The sequence below is a fragment of the Mesoplodon bidens genome, assembly GCF_964165515.1.
Source record: "Mesoplodon bidens genome assembly, chromosome: 6".
NCBI classification, from domain to species: Eukaryota; Metazoa; Chordata; class Mammalia; order Artiodactyla; family Ziphiidae; genus Mesoplodon; species Mesoplodon bidens.
In genome coordinates, this window is record NC_138162.1 from 100,936,664 (window position 1) to 100,954,013 (window position 17,350).

The 17,350-nt window shown below is 38.6% G+C and overlaps 1 protein-coding gene across 2 annotated transcripts in view; it reads left to right on the forward strand.

The window, feature by feature from the left end:
• Positions 1 to 17,350, forward strand: part of LOC308619375 (contactin-associated protein-like 3) — a 180,896-nt gene that overhangs the window by 108,621 nt on the left and 54,925 nt on the right. For both annotated transcript variants that reach the window (XM_081238048.1, XM_081238047.1), the window contains exons 9-10: positions 1,754 to 1,900; positions 12,009 to 12,180. In XM_081238048.1, coding sequence (XP_081094174.1) covers positions 1,754 to 1,900; positions 12,009 to 12,180 — 319 coding nt within the window. The remainder of the gene's footprint in view (positions 1 to 1,753; positions 1,901 to 12,008; positions 12,181 to 17,350) is intronic.

A 17,350-nucleotide genomic window follows, 5' to 3' on the forward strand; every position in this document is an offset into this window, starting at 1 on the left:
GTCCTGCATGAATAAACGCCTGGAACACAGAGGTCAGAGACCCAGCTGGCCTAGGGCCAGAGCAAGACACAAACCTTAGTTGTTACTCATTGAAACTTGGTGGGTGGTTGTGTCCACAAAATAATCTAGTAGAAACGAACACAAATTGTCTGGGTGAGTGTACTGGGACACGTACTGCTTATTGATTTATCTACATGACACAGCATCGGTTTTTCATTCAATAGAAGATGCAGCAGGTAAGTCTGTAGGAGAGTCATGCACAGTTGGTAGCTGGTCAACAATTCAACTAATTGACCATTCTCAGCTCCACCACTTGAAGAAAATATAGATATTTCTTCTCACGGATTCAAGAGACAGTGCTGCTTTTAAAGGACTGATAATCTTTTTTTAAAAAATAATAATGTAATAATAACTTAATATACTGTATCAAATTTGGAAAAAGAATAGAAAATGTAAAAATGATATAAAGTGAAAAACACAATTCCCTCATCCAAAAACGAAGGTAGGGCTTCCCTGGTGGCGCAGTGGTTGAGAGTCCGCCTGCCGATGCACGGGACACGGGTTCGTGCCCCGGTCCGGGAAGATCCCACATGCCGCGGAGCGGCTGGGCCCGTGAGCCATGGCCGCTGAGCCTGTGCATCCGGAGCCTGTGCTCCGCAACGGGAGAGGCCACAACAGTGAGAGGCCTGTGTACAGCAAAAAAAAAAAAAAAAAAGAAGAAGAAGAAGGTTAATATTTAAGAATATTTCTCGCCACTCTTTTCCATGTTTATATAATGCTTGAATATGTACCCACACAGATACACACACATACTTTAATGTAATGCTTTTATAACTTTATATTCTCTGAATTTTCATGTTTTATTAATACTTAAATTATTATTTTTAAAGACTGCCAGTATAGTTTTTTCTAAATAGTCTACCCAGATTATTATAGACAATGACAATAAATGAAAGTAAGAAAAAGTTTTTATTTTTATAACTTACATTTTTGGAAAATACCTGTACTTCTCGACGTCTCAAACTAGATGGACTAGATGAGACTGAAATACGTCCGATGCCATGTAATTGGAAATATTTTATCATTTCATGATTGTTCAGGGTCATTCATGGAAATTTTATTCAATTAAGGCCCTAAGACTTGAAGAAACCAGTGCTGCACTTTCCAAGGCAGAATGTTTGGGCAATCCACTCTTGTTTCCTCTTTACCCCTTTCATTCTGATTTCTTTCTTTTCTTTTCTATTTGCACATTTCTGACTAAACTGAGTGATGAGAAAGTGAAAAACACCCCTGGCAGTGTGCATCTAGGCTGTAATATTCCTAACTGAACATAATCATTTTTGTTATTACATAAATAAGTACCAGACAGGCCAGTCCATGACTGTGGTGGATAAGATACAAGGACCCTCTGCAATTACAAAATTTATTCAACAAGCCCCTCTTCCTACTGACATGGGTAGCCCTTTCCTCTAAATTAGAGTGACCAGCATTCCACATCACCTAATTGCCTACTTAGACCCCCCTAACCAAACCCACACCTACCCTACACCTCTCTCTGTCTCTCTGTGTCTTCCGTGGTGCCTTCTCCATTGCCCAGCCAGCTAAATGACCTGGGTGAGGTTCAGGTGAGTTCTTGGTGGTCTGTGGCAGGTGGTCCAAGGTAGGTATCATATTGTTTTCAAGTACTTGCTCTGTTTAGAGGCATCTGTAGGGTTGATAGGAATCTCTTTTAACCCATTTTGTTTACTTCCAGGTGCTGGATTGAATGATGGGCAGTGGCATTCTGTGTCCTTATCTGCAAAAGGGAATCACCTGAGTGTGATGGTGGACGGTGAGGCAGCCTCCATGGCTCATTCCCTGCGGGGGCAGATTGATTCAGGCGACACCTATTATTTGGGGGGTAAGTGAAAGGAACTGAGCTACACTGGCCATCAAACCATCTTTGTCTTTCTAGCTCCTGCCTTCTAACACATGTTGTTAAATGAAAATTATGACCGAAGAATGATTTTTTCTTTCACTTATAGTCATTGGGAATGCTGAGTGGGCAAAGATGATACATTATGGTCTAAAATGCAAGTCTACTAGTCTACTAGTTGGCTTTGTTTAAAAGTGCCCATAGGGCTTCCCTGGTGGCGCAGTGGTTGAGAGTCCGCCTGCCGATGCAGGGGACACGGGTTCGTGTCCCGGTCCGGGAAGATCCCACATGCCGCGGAGTGGCTAGGCCCGTGAACCATGGCTGCTGAGCCTGCGCGTCCGGAGCCTGTGCCCCGCAACGGGAGAGGCCACAACAGTGAGAGGCCCGCGTACCGGAAAAAAAAAAAAAAAAAGTGCACATAATAAGATTGGTTTTAAATTCGACACTTGTTTTCAACTATGGCTGCACATTGCAATCACCCGGAAAGCTTCAAAATTCTGATGCCTGGCTGCATCCCCAGAAATCCTGATTTAATTGGTCCCGAGACCTGGACAACAGGTTTCTTGATGCTCTCTGGGTGATTCTATGTGCAGACAATATTGCAGGTCATTGCTCTCTCTCTCACCCTTAATACCTTGCCATAGGGAATTTTCTTAATGCCAAGTGACCCTTGTAACCTTTCCTTCAGGTTTTATGTGCCAAGTTTATTGCTACATGTGGGTGTTCTTCTTCTGTCTGTTGGATTCTCTTCTGCCTGGAGCCTGGCTACTCAATGTGTGGTTCATGAACCAGCAGCATCAGCATTACCTGGAAGCCTCTTAGAAATGCAGATGCACTGTCTCTGACTTCCTGACCAGAATCTGCATTTCACCAAGATCCCCAGGTGGTTGCACTTTAAATTTAAGAAACATTCTATTCCCACTGCCTGTACAAAGGGCATCATTATATACAACAGAGGAAGAAATTAATTTAATGGCTATTAATATGTCACTCATTGCTTAGTGATTTAAGAAACATTCTATTCCCACTGCCTGTACAAAGGGCATCATTATATACAACAGAGGAAGAAATTAATTTAATGGCTATTAATATGTCACTCATTGCTTAGCACCAGGCCATCTCCCCAGGACTGTAGTGTATGGGTGTTTGCTTGCTTAGTGGACTTTGACTGAGTCCATCCAGGATCTTTTCCACCAGGGAGGGGGAGCTTCTGAAGGTAATAAATCTCCATCCCTGGGGCATTCAAGTGAAAAATCCTGAGCCACTGGAAGCTTAGAACTGTCACCTGTAAGATTTATTTTTCAATCTTGGCTTGAAGCCCTCTCTGACGTTATTGCTGTTTTGCACTTTATACTTGTTTTTTTCTAAAATAGGTTTGGAATCATGGTGGAGATAGCTTGATAGCCCAACAAGAAAGTATAAAATTCTCCCTTAAGAACTGACAGCAAGCACATCAACCATGAATCAGGTTGTTTAATCTTTCAAAGTCCCCTAAAGCAACCTTTACTGTGAAAGGTGGAATCGTGCCAGCAGCTTTAAAAGATCAGATTGCTTTCTTTCCTTGCTTGTTAAATGTGACGCATTTCTGACCCAGATACTCTTTTAAAACTTTACACTTCTGATGGATTGTATAGCTCTGGAGAGAAACAGATTCCTTCAAAACTAAATAAAGAATTTATCCAAGAGCTATAATTTAAAAGTTAAAAGATTTTGAAGCACTAAAAGATATAGAAAGAACAATCTGTGCTCTAGTGTTTAATGACACAAAATAAAATACCTTTAACATTTTGTATTAAAAAGTAAAAAAAAAAAGTACTTTTCGAATCATCTTTCATGTTGAACATTCTACATACTCAGAATGTGGAATGCACAGCTACATGAGAGTAGGTACGTTCCATAAATATTTACATAACTGATGTGACATGAGTCAGTCGTTACTATGGAATAGATCATATGCACACATTTTAAGAAGACTACTATTGTTTCCTAAAAGAATATATGTGGGTGCATCCCCTCATCTACAAAATTAACCACTACAACACATTTGAATCTCCCCTTGCTCCACCAGACTTTCATTCCCCTAGTTAAGTATTACCCTGCTTTTATTAAACCAATCTTTGTATTGCTTTTCTTTGTAATCTATCATGTATGTAGGTACCTTTAAACAATAAATTGTCTTGTCTTGCCTTGCTTTTAACTTTATAAATAGGATAATCCTGCATTCATTCTTCTGTGACTTGCATTTTTTTTGTTCTACATTAGTTTTTGAGGTCCAGCCATGTAGATATGAATAGCTAATCAATTTTCATGGCTGTATGCTTTTTGATGCACATTATACCATGTTTTACACATCTATTTCACCATTTTATGTTGATAGACATTTTGATTGTGCCCATTTTTTATTATAAAAATGCTATAAATATTGGTACAGCTGCTAAGAACCATCTTACCAGTGATTTTTAAATTTTCCTTATGCACAAACTATCTGACTTTCCTCACAAGTACAGTCAATTTAGTGAAACAACAGTCAGTATCATGGTTTTAGTGGCATGCTCCAATGGTTAAGCTGAATGAATGCTCAAGAACCCACAGTTGTCACATTGGTTGTGCACATAGACCCAGCCGTTGGCTCCACTAATATCTATGAAAGAACCCTAGAGCTCTAGAGGAAATGTGTTGAAAAATGTATAATGAGCCTTTCTTGTGTATTTTCATAAAATTGTGCTGATGTGCAGGCTGTCTTGTTAATATAGTTTACAAGAAGAAAGTGTCCCTAAGATGAGTGGAATTACAGTTTAAACATTCCATGAGACAGTATAATGACTTTTCTTCATTACAACTTTCCTATTTTTCTGATGTAATTCTGTGTTGGCACTGAGTGGCAAAAACAGAACTTGCAGTCACAGCACTTTCTTCCTAACCAATGTATAAATTTAGAGTGACCTCTATATGCATGGCTATAAATATCCAGTTGATTCCTACAGAACAGTTTCAGCCACTGAGTCAAACGAACTTAGTCAACTGTACATTTTATATCGACACAGCAGTATCTTTTTTTCCTAGAGAAAGAATATATACTCTTTTAAAAATTCAAGTAATGCCTTTGCCAAACTAAAACAAACAAACAAAACCAAAACACACTAATTTACTAATGTTAAATAAAAAGGTGGATACTATTTTTACTCAAGGAAAACCAGGAGAGGGATGTCTAGGACCAACAGGCATGGAGTTCTGATTCTCAATAGGTTTATTATATTCACAAGTTTTATGCACATGTAGAACCCTTGCTCAGGGCCCCTTTGTCTCCATAATTCATTGGACGTTCCAGCCCTGTTCTGGGTAAAGTAGGACAGGTCAGCTACAGCTTGAGTGGAAGCTCTACCCTGAAAACTCCAATGTCTGAGTAATTTATTCAATCCAAAAAGTAGCTTATGTCAGTATCTGTTTACTTATCTTTTTGATTAGTGTCTAACAGTACCAGAATATGTGTGATGTTGACATGGAAGTGAACTTCATCCAATCCATGCTTTCTAGCAATATTTGGACTAATAAAGCCAGTGTTCCTGGGTCAACTAGGTGAAAGCCAGTTAATGATATCTGATTTTTCACGGAAAACAATACCCCATGTTCTGAAATACTCTTTGACCAGGTTTCCTTCCCATTACTGGTTTTCCTGATGGATATTCAACTGCAAGTTTCCATTTATCATTATATGATCAGTCAAATGTCGTTGCAATGCTCCACTGTAAAAGAAGACTAGTACGGCTTGCTATTAGTTAGGGTGACCGTATAATTTCAGGACACTTTAGCAAATAAAGGAGATGGTCTCAGTGATTATTGCAGGACAGAAGCATAAACCAGGGCTCTGTGGCTACCTGGAAGTCTCTATTTTGGCCTGTTAGTCTCAGAGCACAGCTTTCTTACCATGAGAAGGGTCATCTATATACTAATAACAGCATTTCTTAAACGTCCCATGAGAGATCTGTGATCTAGGTATCTCATTTTCCTTTTCTGCCTTTTCTTAGCCTGTGGTTTTTTTTGTAGTTTGTCTTTCAATAGCAGTTTCACTATAGTATACTGTACACAGATTTTTGGTGCCTGCTATTAAGGGTGGTGGAAAGTTAAGCTCTTAATAAATTCCCTTTTGTGGAATCTTTGTACTAGTCAATAGCATACTTGAACTGCAGAGTCAGGGAATATTAAGCTATGTTCAAAATCCCCCGAGTGTCCTTCTGTGAAACATCAGCAGGCCAACAAACCTATGACAAGTCTAATGAAGTCTCATCTGAGGACCCATTCTGGTGCAGTGACATAGTAACAATTTATCTGTCATCCTCAGAGGTACTTAAACTTCTGAGTCCCTCAGTCATGGTGGATATCTTTCATTAATTTAGCAATAACTATTCATTCAATGTCCATTTCACTCTCCATCCCAAATCAGGTCATTGATGAATGGCCCTCTGCCATTTTACAACCAGGGCTTCAGGGCAGCCATCTGTATGGACAAATGAGTGTCTCCTGCCCTGAGCTTCTCTTGGGCTGTGATACCCTACTTCCTGACCTTTATGTCATAACTGAGAATTGAGCACTAAGTGCTCAAACTTTCCTTCTTTAAAGTTTCGCTTTCAGAAAGCTTTCCTCGTGACAACTGGATATGGTTTTGTTTTCTCCTAACAGATATAGTTAGATACTACATTGTATTTTGGATGAGTCTGAGGCTGGTGATATGGAGAAAAGGAAGAAAACAGAAAAGGAATAACAGTGATTCCACAAAACTATGTATTAACTTAATGTTTCCTATGTTTTATCCTAACATTCTTAGTGATTAAGTGTGGTAAGTAGAAGTCACCTATAAGATTTAAAGATATACCAAGTTTCTCCATTTCCACTAAGATCAGGAAAAAGACAAGGTTGCCCACTCTCACCACTATTATTCAACATAGTTTTGGAAGTTTTAGCCACAGCATTCAGAGGAGAAAAAGAAATAAAAGGAATCCAAATCGGAAAAGAAGAAATAAATCTGTCACAGTTTGCAGATGACATGATATTATACATAGAGAATCCTAAAGATGCTACCAGAAAACAACTAGAGCTAATCAATGAATGTGGTAAAATAGCAGGATACAAAATCAAGGCGCAGAAATCTCTTGCATTCCTACACACTAATGATGAAAAATCTGAAAGAGAAATTAAGGAAACACTCCCATTTACCACTGCAACAGAAAGAATAAAATACCTAGGAATAAACCTACCTAAGGAGGTGAAAGACCTGTATGAAGAAAACTATAAAACACTGGTGAAAGAAATTAAAGATGATACAAAGAGATGGAGAGATATACCATGTTCTTGGATTGGAAGAATCAATATTGTGAAAATGACTATACTACCCAAAGCAATCCACAGATTCAGTACAATCCATATCAAACTACCAATGGATTTCTCACAGAACTAGAACAAAAAATTTCACAGTTTGTATGGAAACACAAAAGACCCCGAATAGCCTAAGCAATCTTGAGAAAGAAAAATGGAGCAGGAGGAATCAGGCTCCTTGACTTCAGACTATGCCTATACTACAAAGCTACAGTAATCAAGACAGTATGGTACTGACACAGAAACAGAAATATAGATCAGTGGAACAGGATAGAAAGCCCAGAGGTAAACCCATGCACATATGGTCACCTTATCTTTGATAAAGGAGGCAAGAATATACAATGAAGAAAAGACAACCCTTCAATAAGTGATGCTGGGAAAACTGGACAGCTACATGTAAAAGAATGAAATTAGAACACTCCCTAACACCATACACAAAGATAAACTAAAAATGGATTAAAGACCTAAATGTAAGGCCAGACACTATCAAACTCTTAGAGGAAAGCAGAACACTCTATGACATAAATCACAGCAAGATCTTTTTTGACCCACCTCCTAGAGAAATGGAAATAAAAACAAAAATAAACAAATGGGACCTAGTGAAACTTAAAAGCTTTTGTACAGCAAAGGAAAACATAAACAAGACCAAAAGACAACCCTCAGAATGGGAGAAAATATTTGCAAATGAATCAACGAACAAAGGATTAATCTCCAAAATACATAAACAGCTCATGGAGCTCAATAGTAAGGAAACAAACAACCCAATCCAAAAATGGGTAGAAGACCTAAATTGACATTTCTCCAGAGAAGATATACAGATTGCCAACAAACACATGAAAGAATGCTCAACATCACTAATCATTAGAGAAATGCAAGTCAAAACTACAATGAAGTATCACCTCACACCAGTCAGAATGGCCATCATCAAAAAATCTACAAACAATAAATGCTGGAGAGGGTGTGGAGAAAAGGGAACCCTCTTGCACTGTTGGTGGAAATGTAAATTGATACAGCCACTATGGAGAACAGTATGGAGGTTCCTTAAAAAATTAAAAATAGAGCTACCATATGACCCAGCAATCCCACTACTGGACATATACCCTGAGAAAACCATAATTCAAAAAGAGTCATGTACCACAGTGTTCATTGCAGCTCTGTTTACAATAGCCAGAACATGGAAGCAACCTAAGTGTCCACCGACAGATGAATGGATAAAGATGTGGCACATATATACAATGGAATATTACTCAGCCATTAAAAGAAACGAAATTGCGTTATTTGTAGTGAGGTGGATGGACCTAGAGTCTGTCATACAGAGTGAAGTAAGTCAGAAAGAGAAAAACAAATGCCATATGCTAACATATATTTATGGAATCTAAAAAAAAAAAAAAGGTTTTGATGAACCTAGGGGCTGGACCGGAATAAAGACACAGACATAGAGAATGGACTTGAGGACACAGGGAGGGGGAAGGGGAAGCTGGGACTATGTGAGAGAGTGGCGTGGACATATATACACTGCCAAATTTAAAGTAGGTAGCTAGTGGGAAGCATCCACATAGCACAGGGAGATCAGCTAGGTGCTTTGTGTCCACCTAGAGGGGTGGGATAGGGAGGGTGGGAGGGAGACACAAGAGGGAAGAGATATGGGGATATATGTAAATGTATAGCTGATTCACTTTGTTATACAGCAGAAACTAACACACCATTGTAAAGCAATTATACTCAAATAAAAATGTTAAAAAAAAGATATATCAAGTTTTTCCAGATACATCCAACCCTTCAGTAAATTTCTTACACATTAAATGTGTGCATTTTCACATAAGAAAATGGTAAAGGAAAGCTGTAGAGTTAAGTAGTTCTTTATGAGATAACATTAAATTTGAAATGTCAAAATCCCATTGAGGTTAATTTATGAGGTTTCATTGTGGCTTTAATGGTTTCAACCTGATGCAGGCCTTAGTTTGTTTTGAATTCTATTTGTCAGAAATACAAAACATTAAAGCCTCAGTCACTGAAAGGAAAGGAAAGGTAAACTCTGTGTATTTTATGAAAATTCTTAGGTAGAAAGCTAGTATCTATTATGCAGGAACAAGAAGAGGCTCTATCTGCAGTTTTTGCTCTTTGAAAGTACACCAGTGATTTCAAGACAGAAGTACAAAGAGAGGTGAATGAAAAACACATAAGTACAATGAGCAAAATCTTTACTTTATAAAATTACTTATTCCATTCGATTTTAAAAATAAGAATCTGATAAAATAACCTCAAACCCCAGGCTGTAAATATTAACATAAGTATTCCCAAATATTTAAATTATTGGAAAATACAAAGCAAAAAGATGAATAATTATGACATTGTATCTAAAAAGTTAAAACAGTTGTGGAAATGATGTAAATGAAACATAATTTTATAAAGCAAAGCATAAATAATATAGGTAAATTTCGTGTGAAACAAAATTTACTTGACAATTTTTGGGAATTAAAACAATGTTAAGTATTAAAAATGTTGTGCTTCTTTCATATTTGCACATGAAAATGAAGTACTCAGTTCAGTAAATGCTTTGACCTTTTGTCCTATGTAGGGCTGTTGGTTGTGTTCCCTAGGAAGCTGCCTCTGCATGGGAGATTTGCATGTGGGTGGTTGAGTGGGGGTAATTCTTGGGAACAACACCTGGAGGGTTGAAAGAGCAGCTGGGATGGGCAGAGAGACAAGTTGAACTGCAGTGCAGTTGCAACAGGAGTCTCTAAATACCCCAAGGGGGAGTCTGAAGCAGGGATGCCCTTCAGGGAGGTCCCAGTTGAGAAAATGGGTCTCTGCCACTGCATTGCATCACTCCATTATATTCTGGGGCACTGTTGTCCCTGGGGAGGGACACAGCCTTATGAGAGTCAGCTCCCTTCAGCCTGGCAGATCCTGGGGAGAACCTCAGTCTTGAATAGGGGGGAATAATGGAGTCTGGGCTCTGTACAGCAGATTTCCCTAAATTGTTGCCTTTTACAGAAACGTTTCACAGGGACAGCATCCTCTTACCGTAACTTTCTTTTTTTTTTTTCTTTATAAATTGTATTCTTTAATCCAAAAAGGAGAGGGAAATGGTGGTGGGGGCGTTCATTTAATTATTTAATTTTTTGAGGATCACCTAAGTCCCTCCACCACTTTTTATTATGAAAAGTTTCAAGCACACAGAAAAGTGGAAAGCAAAGTACAATGAACACCCATACACATACCACTAAGGTTCAATAATTAACATTTTTCTATATTTGCATTTTCCCCTGAACCATTGAATATAAGCTACATACATCATGACACTACACTTCGAGATATTTCAACATACATCTCCTGAAATATGGATATTCTCCTACATAGTATCATTTTTGCTCTTAACAAACTTGACAGTAGTTTCCTAAAATAACCTAATACCAAATCTATAATCATCGCAATTGTCCCCAAGATGTTTTTATGGTTGTTTTAAACATTTGAATCAAGATCTAATCAAGCTTCATGCAATGCAAACAGTTCTGTCTTTTTAGTTTATTTTCATCTAGAAAAGTCTCCCATTCCACCTCTTCCCTCTGATACTGACTTTGAAAAGCCTGAGCCAGGTGTGTTGTAAAGTGTCCCATATTATGCTCTTACCCTAACTTTCCCCTTCCTCTCCTACGTTGCCAATCTTGCCATAGGCAAATTTAAGAACCTGTGATTCCTTTAGGGGACAACTAAGTGGAGGGTAGGAGGGCACTCAAAACCCTGCTGGCCCCCCATGTGGAGAAGGTGGTTCTGGACCCCATCTTGCTTTGATTTTGATTTCAAAGACATGTGCTTGCTCATAATCATTATAAGAGCATTGTCTCTTTGGAAACCTAGGAGGATAAAACAAAACCAGTCTATAAGAATTGTGGTTGGTGAGTTACAGCAAACCAACTAATGGCTGTAGCCGAACTTGTAAAATTTAACTCTTATTATTGAAATTAATCAAAACTCATTTCTTTTTTTTCATAGAATATTCTGTGTTGCTTATTTTTTCTCCATTATTTGCAATGCCATATCATTATGAGATATTGTTAATTTGTCTATGTGTAAATGTTGGAAGATATTTGACTAAAGTGCCTAATTAAAAAAAGAAAAGTAAATATAAATTGCTATTAGATTTCTTAGACCAGTTATTATCAAAAGTGTTTTAAAATATGCCTGTGCATGCACACACATACACATACAGAGTGGATATTTACGTTTTTAGATGAATGGAGGGTGTCCAGGTCAATTCTCAATTTAAAATTATTTTTCAAGCATTTTAAATTTAGCAAGTCCTATTATGCCTGTAACTTTTTTTCTGATTCTACTATCACATGCCCTTAGTTCATCTAGTTTAACATCACGCTAAAAGGAGTGATTTCTTGAGTATGCTTTCAAAAAAGAATCAAACTGCTTAAATTAAATGTACAGTAATTCTATTTGTCACATTTCACATCTTCCCTTCCTCTCATCTCTCCATAAGCCTGGCTTTAGTTATTATTTTTACATGTTACCAATACCAACAAATTTTGTTCTTGTCAGCTCTCTACCACCCTATCCATGGGTAATGTGACCTTCCCAAATGGTGTAGAAAGTCAAATCTTCAGGTGTCTGCAAACAGGGGTAGGTAGCAATTTTTGCATATGAGAAATACCATACAATATTTTTTCATAACTGTTTATTTTCTCCTGTGTGTGTCTCCATGTTCATTCAGGCTGTCCCGACAACAGCTCTGACCCTGGATGTGCAAGTCCCCTGGATGGATTTCAGGGCTGCCTGAGGCTCATCTCCATTGGTGACAAAGCGGTGGATCCCATCTCCATACAGCAGGGGGCGCTGGGGAGTTACCGTGACCTCCAGATAGACACCTGTGGCCTCACAGACAGGTAGGCAATCTCATGTCAGCATGCCTGTTTTCAACTTTTTGATAGTAGATTAAAAACAAATGGACCGCTGGAAAAGAGCATATTCTTGCCCCTTCTCCATTACTGATATACATTCCATAGGGAAAAATTATATTTACATTGAAAACAAAAATGACAAACTTTAAATAATTGCTTCTTTCCATTGATATTTTCTTAGAAGACACACTCTCATCAATTTTCCTTGTGTATGCCTCCAAGCTACTTAATTCACACAGAATACTATTGATGCTGTTATAATTATTGATTAGTATATACTTTAAAAAATTCAAACACTGCACAAAACAGATTAGAATATTCTAAAGAGATCATTGAGGACCTGGAAATCAAAATTCTATGTGGTCAGCTGCATTCACCTTATACTCCCTATTCTACAGGAAAAATGAAAAGTAACTCTTCCTTTGAGAAAGGTTGAAGCTTTGGGGATTTCTAGTGATGTCAGAAACACAGTAAAGAATGGAGAGAATTCAGTTACCACATACTGAACATGGTACCACTTCACTGAAGAAGACAAGAAAGGCAAAGCTTTAAAACAATAGCATATTAAAATTGCTAAGCATTGCAACTTTACTGAAGTTATTTGTTAGTCATGTCTGACTTTTAAGTAATTTTGGCTAAAAGGGATGGCTTAACCATCACACATTCAAGTTTTTTTCTGTGACTGGTATGTCTGACTTCTCTGCAGTAAGGAGTGCATTAAGTTCATGTTGAATAAATACACACACTCCAGACATCCTCACACATCCATACACGGGCACCTTTCCAAAGTTCACACTGCACAGAGTCCTTTGTGGAGTAAATCTAATCCAAATTTAACACTAATTGAAATTCCCTGTCATGTCCAATTAACTACAAGTTACAGTGCAATCTAGCAGTGTATGAGAAGATCATAAATTCCCAGTATGTAAAATATTGACTCACAAGAACTTGAGTTCTTTAGTGCAAATGTCCATGGCCATATGTTCACATTCTATTCATTTGTAGAGGAAAAAAAATGATTTAAAGAATTTAGACAAAACTCTCAACCCTAATTTTCAGATTATAAAACATTTTTTTTTGGCATAGAAAGTGTAACATCATCTGCAAGTTATAATTGCAGCCAGCTCTGGCATCCTGAATCTTGGCATTGGGAGAGGGTTAGAGATGCTCTCTTGGAGGTAGAGTACATCCTCTCACCCATGGGAATGGCTTTTAGTGGGTCAGGAGGGTGGGAGGTCACAGTTCACTGCCAGTAGCCTGGTTGTCACTTCAGTCAGGAAGCTCACAGAAAGTAATTTTAGTGCTTGGAGAATTCCATCACAGCACGTGTGTAATCACAATATTTATCTCACATAAAGGTTGCCCCTTTGTGCATAAAGGTCTTTATTTCAAAACTAAAACAAAAAACCAACGTGTCTGTGTGTGTGTGTGTGTGTATGTGTGTGTGTATGTGTGACCAAAATAGAAAAATTTCCACATCACATTTTAAAAGATTTTCAGATATCTCTACCAGTCTATGGAGACATCTGTGGTATTAAGTTATCTTCTATAAAACTGAGACTCGGGCTTCCCTGGTGGCGCAGTGGTGGAGAGTCCACCTGCCGACACAGGGGACACAGGTTCGTGCCCTGGTCCGGGAAGATCCCACATGCCGTGGAGCGGCTGGGCCCGTGAGCCATGGCCGCTGAGCCTGCGCGTCCGGAGCCTGTGCTCCTCAACGGGAGAGACCACAACAGTGAGAGGCCTGCGTACGGCAAAAAAAAAAAAAAAAAAATTGAGGCTCATGGCAACTTTGTAAGTGGTTATAAAAATAGCTATTGGCACTTTGGATGGCCTATATAGTCACTACTTGTAATTTTTTATGGTTCAACATCTAAAGACATGTCCTTACTCTCCATTCTTCTTAATACTAAAAATATTCATTTTTTCTCAACCCTTTAGTCCATACCTACTAACTGCATGCCCAATGCACCATGAAATAGATTCACTTAAAAGTACCGCAAAGCAGACACTCACACCTGGGCTGTCTTTGTGCGCTGTGCACTGTACGCAGCCATCCACCCAGCCCACCACTCAGCCTGCCCAGAGCAAGTCCTGATGTGCTCAAGTGAATCTGAGATTTATTATTAAAATGCAGCTAGCTTTATAACTTCTATCCATCGGGCACAGGAATTAATAATTCATGATACATAGCAGCATTCCTCACACTGTAAATGCTGAAAAGATGTTTGAAATCCTGGGGTACTTAGGAAACTTTCCTGAGCCATATAAGGACTTGTGCATGACGCTCTGTCTTCCTGTGGCTCAGATGACACTTTATAGGGAAAGCAGCGCAGTCCTTTGGGACAAGGCTGTGGGGAGGGGATAGCAGTGAGGAGGGATCGTGTCTTACACCCTTTGGGTTTTGGACATTAGGATTTCATGTCATGTAACTCAGGCTATATAGCTCTTTTCAGGTTCCTTTTAGGCTCAGGTGTTTGCTGTCTAGAGCATCCCCAGCCATGGAAGGTGCTGATGGGGTCACTTTTCTCACTTCCACTGCCTTTGGCCCGACATTAATCTTCTAGATGCTAAATGTGACATTGTGCATCATACATCTTGGGGTTCTTTTTAATAGAAAATAACACATTTAGAAGAAAATTAATTACCACAAACTTTAAGTTCTTATTTATGAAAAAAAAATCTTATCCCAAAACATTTCTAGGTAAACTATGATATTCTTTATCATAGAGCAGTCATTTTCACTGCGTTAAAAAGTATGGAATCTATTCTAGTATGATTTTAGAGAGTTCCAACGTGTCAAAAAGAAAGGCAAGAAGTTACTTTGTTCAAGCGAGGGGTAAAGGGGATGGGCCCTGCTTGGGTCAAGCCACCCTTTCGGTCCAATAGGATTCTTAGGTAACATGATCTGAAATACCACCACTCCTAATACTCTGTGACTTTCCTATAGACTGTCCTGTTCTTCGACTGTTATAGCAATTTGCTGACTCTCAAGGTATGGATGCCCCATCCTATGCATTCACCTGATAAACCTCCCCAGAAAGATAAATAAGTCAGGCACCATTTATTTCACACGTGAATCCCAACTGGTCCAGACTGATTTTGAAATTCACAATCTTAAGGTTGACAAACTGTTCTGAAATTTGTCAGAAATTAAAAATAAGCATATCCGGGAAAAATTTCAAAAAATCTATTATATATCATTTTATTTCTTTTTAAAGTAAAAGTGAGTTTGCCTATTTCCAGTTCTTACTGACAGTTGAAATTTTTCCATATTTTTCCAAAGAAAACCAAAATAGTTCTTTGGTTAGATCTACTGGAATTTCAGTGTCTGGGAGTGTAATTTGTGCAGTATTAGAGGAGAAAAAAATATCATAAAATAGCCAGATGCTCCCTTTCATCTTTTGTTTTTCCTACTTTCCTTTTAATGATGTTTGTTTTACCTTTTCTTTATTTTTTTTATTAGTTTCTGCTTTATAACAAAGTGAATCAGTTATACATATACATCTGTTCCCATATCCCTTCCCTCTTGTGTCTCCCTCCCTCCCACCCTCCCTATCCCACCCCTCCAGGCGGTCACAAAGCACCGAGCTGATCTCCCTGTGCTATGCGGCTGCTTCCCACTATCTATCTACCTTATGTTTGGTAGTGTATATATGTTTTACCTTTTCTGATTTGCAGATAAGTGAATGTTGGGGAGCCAACTGGAATGAAACAGGGGTGTATGTTGTGCTCCGGGTATTTCTACATGTTCATACAGTCCTGTCTTCTAAGCAGAGATCCTATCATTGGTTTGAATCTCTCTTTTTCTTAATACGCTTTGTGGTAGTTTGTTATGGCAGTAATAGAAAAATAATATAACATTTATATAAAATTATGTATAAATTTATAAATCTATACACACATATTTTATTTCTCTAAGGTGAGATTTTGAATACATTTTAGTTTTATATACTTGCCTGTATTAAGTCCCTCACAATGAACATTTTTAATTAATAGGCTTTATTTTTTAGAGCAGTTTTAGGTTTGCAGAAAGTATAGAGAGTTCCCCTTTATCTCCTCTCCTCCCAGTCTCCTCTCACACAGTTTCTGTATTATTAACATCTTGCATCAGTGTTGTACATTTATTACAGTTGATGAACCGATATTGATACATTCTTATTAACCAAAGTCCATAGTTTACAAGTTCACTCTTTGTGTTAAACAGGTCTATGGGGTTTTACAAATGCATAATGTTATGTCTTCACCATTACAGTATCGTACAGAATAGTTTCTCAGCCCTAAAAATCTCCCATGCTTCACCTACTCAATCCCCCTCCCTTCCCCCAACCCCTGGCCTGGAAATCACTGATCTTTTTACTCTCTTCATAGTTTTGCCATTTCCAGGATGTCATGTAGTTGGAATCATGCTCTACGTAGCCTTTCACTTTGTAATATGCATTTAAGATTCTTCCATGTCCTTTGTGGCTGGACAGCTCATTTGTTTTTAGTGCTAAATAATATTCTGTACCACAAGTTCATCCATTCACCTACTGAAGGACATCTTGGTTACTTCCAGGTTTGGGCAATTAACAAAGCTGCTGTAAACATTTACGTGCAGATTTTGGTGTGGAAGTAAGTTTTCAACTCATCGGAGTAAATACCAAGGAGTACAATTGCTGGATCATTTAGTAAGAAGATGTTTAGTTTTGTGAGATACTGCCAAACTGTCTTCCATTTTGCATTCCCACCAACAGTCAGTGAGAGTTCCTGTTGTTCCTCATCCCTGCCAGTATTTGGTGTTGTCAGTGTTTTGGATGTTTGCTATCCTAATAGGTCTGTAGTGTTATCTTATTGCTTTAATTTGCATTTCTCTACTGACCTGTGATGCTGGGAAGCTTTTTGTATTTTTATTTGCAATTTTTTTTTTTTTTTTTTTTTTTTTGCGGTACGCGGGCCTCTCTCACTGTTGTGGCCTCTCCCGTTGCGGAGCACAGGCTCCGGACGTGCAGCCTCAGTGGCCATGGCTCATGGGCCCAGCCGCTCTGCAGCATGTGGGATCTTCCCGGACCGGGGCACGAACCCGCGTCTCCTACATCGGCAGGCGGACTCTCAACCACTGCGCCACCAGGGAAGCCCTATTTGCAATCTTGATACCTTCTTTGGCCAGGTGTCT